At 46.1% G+C, this 14,199-nt stretch overlaps 1 protein-coding gene across 2 annotated transcripts in view; it reads right to left on the minus strand.

Moving 5' to 3' along the window:
* The window catches only part of raraa (retinoic acid receptor, alpha a), a 531,083-nt gene that overhangs the window by 20,262 nt on the left and 496,622 nt on the right, over positions 1–14,199 (minus strand). For both annotated transcript variants that reach the window (XM_055656972.1, XM_055656973.1), the window contains one exon: positions 2,081–2,241. In XM_055656972.1, the coding sequence (XP_055512947.1) occupies positions 2,081–2,241 (161 nt within the window). The remainder of the gene's footprint in view (positions 1–2,080; positions 2,242–14,199) is intronic.

A 14,199-nucleotide genomic window follows, 5' to 3' on the forward strand; every position in this document is an offset into this window, starting at 1 on the left:
AAACAAGCCCTTTGTCCCTCCGAGTCCACGCCGACCAGTGCTCGCCGCACACTAACACTATCCTACACACACATGAGGGACAATTTACAATTATACCCAAGCCAATTAACCTACAAACCTGCACGGCTTTGGAGTGCGGGAGGAAAGCGGAGATCTCGGAAAAAACTCACGCAGGTCACGGGGAGAATGTACAATCTCCGTACAGACAGCACCCGTAGTCAGGATCGAACCTGGTTCTCTGGCGCTGTAAAGCAGCAACTCTATCTCAACGCTGTCCATTCATCGTCCAAATCAAACAGAAAACACTCACGGTAGTTACTTAATCCTCCATTCTAGAACTAATTCATTAGATTCTGATGTCTAACGTAGCGTGGATGGGCTGAGTTCTTATTAATTCGGCAGAACATTTTTTTTTTGTGCTGTTCTTTTCATTAGCCTCTTCTGCACCTGGCCACACAAAGGGGGGCATCCACCAACGACAGAGTTGTTTTTTCAGCTCAATACTGCCTCTGCATCTGCTGTGAATGGAACTCTATCAGGTGGAACAGCTGGAGATGGCCGCACTTCTTACTCACCTTCACCTGCCGAGTACCCCTCCCCTCTTCCAGGCAACGAACATAACGCTGTGTCTCTTCATGCCAAACCACCGTCTGTGCCGTGCACAGAGCGTCCACTGTTCTCATGTGAATGTGACACTGGGTGGTGATACGCTCGGCTGAAAACCCACTGGGACCGTCTGCTTCAGATCATGGTCTCGTTGGTCATAACATTGTGAAATGATTTAACTAATGCACTTGCTTTGCGCACACACACCATTATACCAACACAGGCACCCACGCCACACGTTACCATTCGGGGATGGAGGGTGGAGAAGAGTTGCATTCATAGAAAATAATTCCTAAATGCGAAGCAACAAGCAGCAAGAAACGCAAGTTGAAGAAAAAAGACCCCATATTTATTTGCTTATTTTCACATAAATTCCACGAGAATTTTTTTAAATTCTGTATCTGACTTTTTGGTAGTTGCTTGTGAATTCTGTAAGGGCAGATTTTTGTACCCCATACTGCCATTATGCAGGAGATTGCCACTTATCTTGAAAGCAGAAGTTGTGCCTCTTTAAAGGGCCTGTCCCACTTGGGCCGTCATTTACGCAACAGGCCGGTAGTGACTGACGAGCGACGGTTGCGCACGTGCTCAAGCACCCGCACAGCCGCCTGGAGCATGTGACGACATTTGAAGATGGACGCAAAATGCAGGAGTAACTCGGCGGGACCGGCAGCATCTCTGGAGAGAAGCGATGGATGATGTTTCGGGTCGAGACTCTTCTTCAGTCTGAAGAAGGGTCTTGACCCGAAACGTCACCCATTGCTTCTCTCCAGAGATGCTGCCGGTCCCACCGAGTTACTCCAGCATTTTGTGTCTGTCTCCAATCGTCTTGGCCTCGCTCTGGGAGTAGGAGTGGGGGCGGATCCGGATCCGCAACGGCCGTGAGCCCCAGGCCGAGTTCGGCGATCGTTTGCCCCCTGCTTCTGCTGCTGTTGGAGGTGAGACGTTGCGTCGCGCCAGGGTCTTGGGCCTGTCCCACTTTGGCCGTCAGTTACGCGACAGGCCGGTGGCGCGCGAAGATTTAGTTCAGGACAAAGTCCACACTCCTCCACGCAACTCCATGTGCCCGTCCCGCGCTACCCACACGCTAGCAGGTCGCATAAATGGCGCGCGAATGGGACAGGCCCTTTAGTGACAATAATGCAGCATACATTTGATCTGTTCAATTAATTTAATCAATCTCTGTAAAGCACTTTGGTTCAAATATTGGTTTTGTTGAAAAGTGCTATATAAATAAACATTATTATTATTATTATTGTTGCACCACATTTGCGACCAAATCTAGTGTATACATCATCAATTGAACTAACATTCTATTGAAACTATAGCTAGTCATGCTTACAGTGAAAGCAGTACTGCTGCCCGACATAGCATGTTTAATATTGGTCCTTAGGTCACGGAAGTAAATAAAATCTGTTTAACGTTGATGCTCAGGTTAACGAGTTGGAGCTGTATGGTCAACACCAATACTTACAGTAGTGTATTTGCCAAGCTGACACAGTGCGGGGAAGGTTTCCTGATGGGCTTTGCGGACTTTCTCTATTAGATCCTCCGTCTCGGGTGTGATTGTGTAGCTTTCCGAACACTCTTGCTTGGGCGTCTCCTTCTTCTTCTTGTTCCTGTCGTTTCGCACAGCTGAAACGTGACAGAAAGACAAATAGCTTGTTGGTTAAGGAGCCAAGATATCCTCGTTCAGGATTTTTCATTTCAAGTTGAGAAAGCCATACATTTTTACAGCGTGGAAACAGGCCCGTCGGCCCAACGTGCCCGCATCGCCCAACATGTCCCATCTACACTAGTCCCACCTGCCTGCATTTGGCCCATATATCTCTCTAAACCTGTCCTATCCATGTATCTGTCTAAACGTTTCTTAAACATTGCAATAGTACCTGCCTCAACTACCTCCTCCGGCAGCTCGTTCCATACACCTACCACCTTTTGTGTGAAAAAGTTACTCCTCGGGTTCCTATTCAATCTTTCCCCCTCATCTTAAACCTATGTCCTCTGGTTCTCGATTCCCCCACTCGATCTATTCCTCTCGTTATTTTGTTCACCTCTCATGAGTTAAAATGTGTAGGAAGGAACTGCAGATGCTGGTTTATACCGAATATAGACACAAAATGCTGGAGTATCTCAGCGGGTCAGGCAGCATCTCTGGAGAAAAGATGCCACCTATTCTTTTTCTCCAGAGATGCTGCCTGACCCGCTGAGTTACTCAGCATTTTGAGCCTATCTTTGATGCGTTAAAATGCTGGTTCCAGTTTTGTGAGACTCGCCATTAATTCAGATCTGAACATTATCCTAGGCGTTGTAACATCCAAGGCTAATGAGAGCTGTGATGTGAGCTTAGAATTAGGTCACTCACCCGCCTCTTGCAAACGGAAAACTTATAGCTTAGAGATACAGCGTGGAAGCAGGCCCTTCGGCCGCCAAGTACATGCCGACCATCGATCACCGGTACACTTGTTCTATGCCCTACACACCAGGGGCAATTTACAGAAGCCAATTAACCTACAAACCTGCACGTCTTTGGAACGTGGAAGGAAACCGGAGCCCCCGACAAAAACCAAAGCGGTCACCGGGAGAATGTACAAGCTCTGTACAGGCAGCACCCGTGGTCAGAATCGAACCTGGGTCTCTGGTGCTGTGAGGCAGCAGCTCTACCGCTGCACCACTGTGCAAGTGTATGAGGGGACTCCAGGAAAAGGTGCAGGAGAGGGTGAAGAAATATTACGATTTAAAATATTTAATCAAGCTGGAAGCCACGCTGAATGCTGAATACAAAACGTGGTTTGAACACGTCAAAGTGAAGCACATTAGTTTGAAGGCCACAAGACAGCATTCATTGAGAGCCTTGGAGAAAGGCACAGGAAAATGGACAAGCACATGGAATTTAATTCCAAACCTACCAGAGGGAATTCTAATTAATAAAACCCAACTGACTTAGTTGTAAAACAGCGCTGCTGCCAAAGAACTGGGAGTACCCCTTTTTTTGGACGCTTGCCATCACAGGCTTATTGTAGGCTTCAGCTGTGCATAGACCCCTGACTTACACTGACCTGGGACCCACAAAACGTTGAGTTCCGGCTGCCAAAGGCAGGCAGGGAGCTCGATTCCCCCCCCCCCACGGCTAAATATGCCTTTGGTGGCAGGAGTATCACCAGGAAGCCGCTGAGAAAATGGGGCTCAAGTGAAAGGACAATTAATCTCGAAGGGCGGTCAATGGGAGGTCCGGGAATGGGAAAACACAATGGAACGGGGAGGCAAACCTGCTGTAATGTCTCCGACATCTAATTATTATTGTAACTGAAAAACGACAGCCAGTACCCAAAGCTGTGCAGCGTGATTCACAAAGGAATGAGCTCATTACTAATCTATTAGACTGTGCGTATAATCACTCATGTCTGCTGTGTGAATTCAATAACAGGGTAGGGAAAGGGGGAAAAAAAAAAAATAGAACGGAAAATTTAGGAAGAGAAAATTGCAGCTGTACCATGTCGTCAATCATCGCAAAGATCAAATTAAATTGACTGATAATGAGCAGAGCCCGATCTTATATCTTTAAGGGTAAAACTCTACAGAGAGATCTATCATCTTGTACTAATACAGTAATTCCTCTTAAGCAAATAACCTTTTTGCCATTTCATTTTTTTTCAATATTCCGCAGAGGCTGAGTGTCAGTTGGTTTAAATTGTTACAGGCTTGTGGGGAGCTGAAGCCGGCTGGCCAAACGTCTCTGCTGTCTTGAGGAAGACACCGGAGGTTGTTAAGCCTGGATAAAAGGTCGGCCTGTAACGAAGTACATGCCAGACACCAGGTTATTGCTATTTCACTAATTTGGCAACTTGGAGGAATTAAATGGCAGAGGACATCGATCAAAAAGCAATATCCCTTTACTATCGGGAGGACTCGTTTCACACTGGAGAAGAAAGCCATAAACTGGCACCATCCTTTTTGCATAAAAATTATCCCATTGAGCTACGATGCAGGCTGTGCCCAACATAATGTGAAAAAAAAACCCCGCCGCGCTCAATGCCACTAATTCCCCCGACAATGAGGCACATCTTGTTTCGGGGCACTGTGAAGCTGCTGCATTTCCATCAGTCGTGCAGCCATTACTTCTCGTGCAGCACATAGACCAGCTTTTAGGCAGCAATACATAAGCTATAAACTATGCCAAGGGACGCAAAGTGCTGGTTGACTCAGCGGGCCAGGCAGCATCCCTGGAGAGCGTGGGTAGGTGACGTTTCCAGTCGGGACCCTTCTTCAGACTTGGGTAGGGACCCTTCTTCACCCATCTACGTTCTCCAGAGGTGCTGTCCGTCCCGCTGAGTTACCCCAGCACTTTGTGTCCTTTTGTATAAAAAACGTTTTCACCCAGAGAGTTGTGAATCTGTGGAATTCTCTGCCACAGAAGGCAGCGGAGGCCAATTCACTGGATGTTTTCAAGAGTTAGATATCGCTCCCAGGGCTAAAGGAAAGGGGAAAAGCCGGAACTGGGTACTGATTTTAGATGATCAGCCATGATCAAACCTTTCCTGACGTCCTCTGAGTGAGGGCTACATGTTTATATGTATGTAGTCTGTTTTTGTTGTGCTATTCTTATAACAAATGTAGAGCACTTTGGCCAACGAGAGTTGTTTTTTAAATGTGCTATATAAATAAATGTGACTTGATTTGACTTGACATATTGAATGGCGGTGCTGACTCGAAGGGCCGAATGGCCTACTCCTGCACCTATTTTTCTCTGTTTCTACATCTGCAATTCCTTGTTTCTACATGAATAAAAGAGGTGTTGTGGAAAGTATTTTTGTTTCACATCCCAAAAGCCAGAGGCTGAGTTCAGGGCATGGCCAGGTTGTAGATTCGCAATGAAGAAATTCTCGTAACCTGGATCAGTTGAGAGCTACCCTATCAGTTCACTGGGAGAATGAAGGAACGTCTATTGTCAGGGGGGTAATACTTGGGAATTTAGCTTCAAGATTTGACTCAGTTGTATCGAAGGCTCAGGTTCCTTGTGCTTTTCACCAAAGAAGACAATGGAATCAAGTCCACATTTCTGAAGGAGGGACATCCTGGCAGTTGTGAGAAGCAGTACATTTTGTCCTGGACCTGTTTGGTTTATGACCAGTTGTGCAAAACAGTTCCCTCCCCCTCCACCTTTTGTCTGAAGATAGGTCCCTCCCCGAAACATCGCCCATTCCTTCTTTCCAGAGATGCTGAGTATCTCCAGCATTTTGCGTCTATCTAAAGTAGCTCTGATGTTTTTTGTGTCCACTTGCTTCAGTGAAATAGTGTCGTTGTACTTGTCCAATCCAGCAAACGTTATATTCTGGTCCGATAGTGTCACCATGTCAGGATAGACTACTTGGTACCAAATACAAACACAGCGGGAACGCATAGATTGGAAGCAATATGACTAGAGTCGACAATGGATTGAGTACTCCAATGTTATAGTGAAGGTATTAACTGGCACCTACACCGTATTATTGAAATGAAAGTGCTTGTTCGTCAAAACTGCAAGAGTCATGTTGCAAGTTTAGGCGCTTATGGAATTAATTACAATTAGTTAGTATAATAATCGTCAACTTAGATCATAGGTGTTGCGTACGGTGATGTACTTATTCACTTCACGACCACATAAATATAGAAATAAGTGTCAATGTGTTTGATTCTGCACAAGGCTCCAGGCCAATTCCTGCACAGAAAGATATAGACCAGCTTTCATCCGCACTGCTCCAAAAGCACTCCAGTGTGAAAGCAGTTTGGTGCTCTTTGGTCAAAGGTCAATTAAGACTGACCCCATATTCACAGGAGTTGAGGAAAAATGTGCGGGGATCTCTACGAGATGTGGATGATATGAGGGAGAAAGAGAACAAGAGAGGGAGGAAGAGAGGGAGAGAGGGAGAGAGGGGGGAGAAAGGAGAGGAAGAGAGGGAGAGAGAGAGAGAGACACACACACACACACACACACACACACACACGCACACACACACACACACAGACACACACACACACACTCACACAGACACACACACACACACACACACACACACAGAGAGAGCAGATGATGTGGTATGTTTTGGATCTTGGGCAGTTCCTTCTCTCCTCCATACTTTGCTCTTGCTATCAATTTGATAAGTTAATCTTCGTCTCATCTGTCCACAAGACCTTTTTCCAGAACTGTGGTTGCTCTTTTAAGTACTTCATGGCAAACTGTAACCGGGCCATCCTATTTTTAGCAGCTAACCAGTGGTTTGCATCTTGCAGTGTGGCCTCCGTATTTCTGTTCAGGAAGTCTTCTGCAGACACTGGTCATTGACAAATCCACACCCGACTCCTGAAGAGTGTTTCTGATCTGTCGGACTGGTGTTTGGGGATTTTTCTTTATTATAGAGAGCATTCTTATGTCATCGGCTGTGGAGGCCTTCCTTGGCCTGCCAGTCTCTCTGCAAGTAGTAAACTCACCAGTGCTCTCTTTCTTCTCAATGATGTTCCAAACAGTTGATTTTGGTAAGCCAAATTACAAATCTCAAATTGTGGTGTACAGAGGCAAATAAATAAATGATGTGTCTTTGCCCCCAAACATTATGGAGGGCACTGTACATAGAAGCAAGTGTTAACAGGGAAAGAAAACATTTTCACAGACAATTACCTCCCAAGTGCTGAGATACAGCAACACCCACAAGATTGTAATTTTGTGCAGGCTAAAAAGGGTCACTATGTTTAATGGAGTGAGCACTAACAATCAGTGATTAGATGTAAAATTAGAATTATTTATGTCATTAATTGCGAATACTGAGCAATAATAAAAATCATACAACAGCTCTAACATGATACATGGTATTGATGGGTTATTGGAGTACGGTGTCTTTCAAACCATAATTTATTCATATAGATAAAGTTTAAGTATTTAAAGGTTGTGGAATTTGTTACTAAACCACCTCACTTAACCTATTACAAGTCCGCTGCTTAACCTGTTCAACAAACATTAGGTGTAGGGTACATTTGGCGTCAGCTTTCAGTGCTCAAAGTTCATAAGTTACAGGAGCAGAATTAGGCCATTTGGCCCATCGGATCTACTCCGCCATCCAATCAGGCCTGATCTATCTTTCCCTTTCAACCCCATTCTCTTGCCTTCGCCCTATAACCCCCGACACCCGTACTCATTAAGGCAATTTCTGCCTTAAAAATATCCATTGACTTGGCCTCCACAGCCGTCTGTGGCAACGATTTCCACTGATCCCACTCACTGAGATAGTGTTGGAATAATATTGAGCTTGCCTTTAATGTCATCGCCAAAATAAGTTCCAACAGGGTACCGAACACACAGGAAATTATTGTCAAGTTCAACTTTGCCTTCATTCAGCCTTCATACTGAAGCACACTCACACAATACCAATAGCTCGCAGAGCTGCTGCCTCACAGCCCCAGGCACCCAAGTTCAATTCTGACTTTTTTGAGTGCTGTCTATGTGGAGTTTGCACGTTCTCCCTGTGGCCGCATGGATTATCTCCGGTTCCCTCTGGTTTCCTCCCACACTCTGAGGTTTATTGTCCTCAGTAAATTGCCCCTGGTGTGTAGAGAGGGGATGTGGAAGTGGGGATAACATAAAACTAGTGTGTAGGAAGGAACTGCAGATGCTGGTTTACACTGAAGACACACATAAAATGTTGGAGTAATTCAGCGGGACAGGCAGCATCTTTGGAGAGAAGTGACGTTTCAGGTCGAGACCATTGTTCAGACTGAGAGTCAGGGGAGAGGGAAATGAGAGATATGAAAAGGTACAAAGACCAAATGCATGAGAGGTATGGAAAAACAAATCAAAGCCTGCAGAGATGATCAAGGATAAGTGGAGCCCACAATGGTCCATTGTTGGCTGTGGAGAAGGTGACAATGAGTGGATATAAACAGCGAAACTAAGCAGGACGACAGTGAAACTAGTAGGATGATGAGAGTGGGGGAGGCACGGCGAGAGAGGGAATGTCAAGGGTCGACTAGTGTGAATGGAAGATCGGTGGTCGATGGACTCACTAGGCCGAAGGGTCTTTTTCTTCGCTGTACCTTTCAATAACAAATACTAGATCAGGAGCAGGAACACAACCTGCAGTCTTTCTACCTTGGCCCTGGTCTGGTGCTGTTCTGTTATGCATCTCCTTTCCTATCCAAGTCGTCAGGGTAGTTAAAGGCTTGCTGCTGGACCAATTCTCATGAAGCACAACTCTCACAGGCAGCTACTTACAGGCATCAGTTAATCTCACTGGGGTACAGTAAAATCATTTCAGTTGACAAAATCCGCTAACAAAAAATGTATTATATTGAAAAAGGAAATGAGGAGGTGACTATTGTGTATACTGGTAGCCAAATATCATAACTTCCCTTCATATTTTCCAGCTGTGCCGAATATTAATGCCGGGCCAATATCCAACAGATTTTATAGTTTTCATGCTCCAAATTCCATAGTCATTTGCCAAGCAATTCATGTTTTTACGCACTTTTACCATTTTCTACGTTCACGTAAATGAACCATCAGTTTATGCAGAATTTCAAAATAGTTTTTTTTGCTCATAATATGTCTTTGATATTTTTATTATTCACACTGAATTGAGTGCCCACTGCTTCGGCTTCCACAGTCCACTGAGCCTTCAAAAATGAAAATAAAAGAGGTGACCCAAACACAAAACCTGCTGTAGGAAGGAACTGCAGATGCTGATTTAACCCGAAGATAGGCACAAAAGTCTGAACAAGGGTCTCGACCCGAAACGTCACCCATTCCTTTGCTCCAGAGATGCTGCCTGTCCCGCTGAGTTATTCCAGCTTTTTGTGTCTACCTTCGATTTAAACCAGCATCTGCAGTTCTTTCCTACACAAAAGAATGGAGTAACTCTGCTGGTCAGACAGTGTCTCTGGAGAATAGGAATAGGTTGACGTTTCAGTCTGAAGAAGGGTCTCGATCTGAAACGTCACCTATTGCTTTTCTCCCGAGATGCTGCCTGGCCCGCTGAGTTACTCCAGGTTTGTGTATCTGTCTTCTAGCATGCTGTCTAAATAGGTGACTTCATCCAGCAGTTTGCTTTTTGCTCCAGATTGCTGCACCTGCAATCCCTTGTATCTCTACCTTAACCTGTCTGCATCACAACTTCACTGCCCACTTTTAGTTTAGTTTAGAGATACAGCGCGGAAACAGGCCCTTCGGCCCACTGGGTCCGTGCCGACCAGCGATCCCCACACAATAACACTATCCTACACCCAATGGGGACAATTTTTACATTTACCAAACCAACCTAGAATGTGTGAGGAAATCGAAGATCTTGGAGAAAACCCACGTAGATCACGGGGAGAACGTACAAACTCCGTACAAACAGCACCCGTAGTCGGGATCGAACAGCCACCGTGACTTCTAAAGCTTATCCACCTCTGTCCAGCTGGGTGAGAATGCACCCAGCTACTTCCACTCTTAGTACAACATGGAGACAGGCCCCTCAGCCCAACCTGCCCATGCCCGACCAAGAAGCCCCATCCAGGCTAGCTCCACCCGGCCGCATTTAGCCCATCTCCCTCTAAATCTATCCTGCCCATGTACCTTTCCAAATGTCTGTTGTAATAGGACCCACCTCAACTACCTCCTCTGGCAGCTTGTTCCATACACCTACCACCCTCTGATTACCCCTGTTCCTATTAAATGTTCCCCCTCTCACCTTAAACCTATGTCCTCTGCTTCTTGATTCCCCTACTCGGGGTAAAAGACTTTGTGCACCTACCCTATCTATTCCCCTTGTCCATCCAGAGGTAGCAAAATAATATAGCAATTTTTTTTTTCTTCCTGCATTTGGATCATAACTATTGGTGCCCCTTAGGATCTATCCTTGGTCCCTTCCGATAACTTATCCATTGTCCTGAGCAACATCATCTGAAATACAGCAACAGTTTCCAAACATCAGCTGAAACCACAGAGGTCTGCCATCCATCCATTCCCTTTGAAACCCCTATCGCGTCCAAATTACCAGATGGGTTATTGGACATCCCAGACAGACTAGATGAGCAAAAACTCCCTCTCACCATTGGGTAGCGAGAAGCTGGGAGTTCAGGAGGACCTAATGCATCTTTTTGCCAGGTGACTTCAATATGTTCTATTTTCATAAAATGAATTTACCATCTCCAATTCCATCCCTTCCCGGTCCATCATTCGATTCCAGTTTCATTACCACTCATTTTTGCCCCGGACTGTCTTCTCTTTTGTTCGACACGTTTATCTTGCACCCCTGCCCTCCCTTCCTCAATTTCGCTGTATCTTAAAACTTGCTTTATCTCCAATATTTTCCAGTTTGGATGTTAATTTGTTGATCTGAAAAGTTAACTCTTTTCTCTCTCCACAGATGGTCCCTGGTCTACTGAGTATCTTGAATATCTGGTGCTTTTATTTCAGCTTTCCAGCCATCCGCAGTATTTTGCTATTTTTTATTTTATCGCCAGCCTCGATGCTGATACAGGTGCACAACCTTTTATCCGAAAGCCTTGGGACCAGACACTTGTCGGATTTCGGACATTTTCGGATTTCAGAATGGAAGATTTTTAGCGTAGATTAGGTAGGTAGCGCGGGCGGCTTGAAAAGTCTGGAGCAGCTGCCTCCTCCCGGGTGACCGGGAGACTGATTGCATAAATGTTAGTCAGTTAGTTTGGAGGGATTTTATGTGGTGGTGGTGGAGTCGGGGTGAAGGGGGAAACTTTAATTCTTAGTCCCCTACCTGGTCGGCGACTCCCAACCTCGCGGAGCTGGGGGCTCCGTCCGGCCGTGGGTGGCGCTGGTTGGAGCTCCGACCCCGGCAACTCTACCCCTGGCTGCGCGGCTCCAAATCCAGCGACGCTCCGCGATGTTGTGTGTCGGCGGCCACAGCGCTCCGGAGCTTGCCGCACGGCGACCCGGTAAGGCATTGCCCGCTCCCCGCTGGTATCCCAGCGCGACGCCGCCGACTCCCGACATTCGCGGAGCTGGGGCGTCCGGCCGCGGGCCGCGCTGGATTTGGAGCGCCTCGCAGCCAGGGGTAGAGTTGCTGGGGTCGGAGCTACAACTGGTCGGAGCTACAACTGGCGCCGCCCGCAGCCCCACCGGCCACAGCGCTGCAGAGCTTACTGCACGGCGACCCGGTAAGGCATTGACCGCTCCCCGCCTCTCCGACCAGGTAGGGGACTAAGAATTAAAGTTTACCCCTTCACCCCCCTTCACATAAAAGCCCTCCAAACTAACTGACTAACATTTAAGCAATGATTTACAGATGTTTAAGCGTCTCCCGGTCTCCAGGGAGGAGGCAGCCGCTACAGTAGTACAGACCTGGGTTGACCGTGGGTCGTTTTGGGTCAGGTTTGGCGCCAAACGCGAGCTTTGGTGCGCAGACGACATCTGGAAAAAATGGCCGGTTTTCGGAGCTTTTCGGTTTCTGGAACACCGGATAAAAGGTTGTGCACCTGTACTGACATTGCTTGAAAACACTTGGCTATGTTCCGCTGCTTGCATGCTGCAGAGACGTTTAGATGTTAAGAGATACAGTGTGGAAACAGGCCTTTCGGCCCACTGAGTCCGCGCCGACCAGCGATCGTTCCGTGCACGAGCACTATCCTACACACACACGGGGGACAATTATCCAACTTACCGAGGCCAATTAACTGACAAACCCTTATGTCTTTGGAATGTGGGAGGAAACCGGAGCACACGAGGAAAACTCACGCAGTCACGAGGAGAACATACAAACTCCAGACAGACAGCATCCGTAGTCAAGATTGAACCCGGATCTCTGGCGCTGTAAGGCAGCAACTCCAGCACTGTGCCACTGTGCCACCCCAGCAAAACCTGCCAGCAGTTTGCAGCCCACATTAGAGATCGATGAGAGCAGCAGTCTTTTCACTTTCAGGTCAGGTCAGTCGGGCCCTTAATATTGTATTAAACATGAAGATAATTGTACAGTCTATCCAAGCAGATACTGGCCTTCTCTGTGATCGCACCACTTCTTTATCAACCTCAGCATCATATCAAGTTAAACGATTATTTAATCACATTCCATTTAATGTGGCTGAGATTTCCCAATGATCAATATGTTGCTTCCCAAGAACAGGTTGATACATTGCTTTGGTCATCTCAATATAACAGCCGCACAATACTACTGCTAGAAGCAGAATCATCTTATGCATCAGCTAAAAGAAAGGCCCCGAACCAAAACATTGTCTGTCCATTTCCCCCTACAGATGCTGCTGGACCTGCTGAGCCCCTCCAGCACTTTGTGTTTCCCTCTATCCATCAGATGATGGTTTTGCTTTGAAAGAAAAGAGAGCTGGTCCAGTACCCCATTCCCTGCATCAGAAACACAAGGAGCTGCAGACGCTGGGATCTTGAGCAAAAGACAAGGTGCTGGAGTAACTCAGTAAGCCAAGCAGCATCTGTGGAGGGAATGGATCTGTGATGTATCGGGTCTGGACCCTTCTTCAAACTCAGACCCGAAACGTTGCCAATCCATTCCTTCTACAGATGCTGCCCGACCTGCTGAGTTACTCCAGCACATGATGCTCTGGAACATATTCAGAACGGACTGGAACTTTTCTGGGAAAATACACTTGTTGCACACAGTACTGCAAAGACTCCTACATCACTGGAGTAACAAAAACCTGATGTGAAGAAGGTGTATAATGCTAGTAAGTTGCTAAGTATTTCTGTCTCTTAGTGACCTAATTTTCACAGTCTACTTATAATCAACTCCAATGCGATTAGAATACACAACTGAGACTTATCAAAGACAGAAAGAAGTTGCGGAGTCTGCATAGATCCTCAACTAATTTTCAGAGCATTCGATATTTATATGGATAATGCGACTTAAGGGCCTGTCCCACTTACGCTATTTTTTTGGCAACTTGCTGGCACCCGTCATTGTCGCAGCAGGTCGCTGTAACTTTTCAAAATGTTGAAAATCCAGCGACGACCAGAAAAAGGTACAACTCTTTGGGCGACAAACAGGAGTCACCCCGCGACAATTGACAATATGGTACCATTGAACAGTAAAGAACCATTGAACAATGTAAAATTGATTTTAATTGACTGCAAATGGCAAAACATACACCAACATAAAAAATGCTGTACATTCCAACTGTCCACAAATATGTGCAACATTGTATTGTAGAGCCCTGAAAATTACCCAAGGTCCTAAAGTAGGTACATGTTCATAAATGATAGGAGTAAAATTAGGCCATTCGGCCCCTCATGTCTACTCCACCGTTCAATCATGGCTGATCCATTTCTCCCTCCTAACCCCATTCTCCTGCCTTCTCCCCATAACCCGTGACATCAAAGGTGTGTCTAAACACATACAGCATTACTTCAAACGCCAACTGTAAAGCACTCAACCTCTTCTCTGAGTTTGAAGACATCAGAGAAATCTCTTGGACTGCGAACAACATACAGCTTTTGTCGCTTGCATTTCTGTACATATTGAGTAAATGCTGGTAGTAATACCATCTCACCAGAAGTCTATGCATTCTGCTTTCTGCTTCAGATTGGGTTACCAAACATCTGAAGCAAATAAAAATAGCACCAATTTACCTGAAAAGCTG

Source organism: Leucoraja erinacea, chromosome 27, assembly GCF_028641065.1.
Source record: "Leucoraja erinacea ecotype New England chromosome 27, Leri_hhj_1, whole genome shotgun sequence".
In the NCBI taxonomy this organism is placed as follows: domain Eukaryota; kingdom Metazoa; phylum Chordata; class Chondrichthyes; order Rajiformes; family Rajidae; genus Leucoraja; species Leucoraja erinaceus.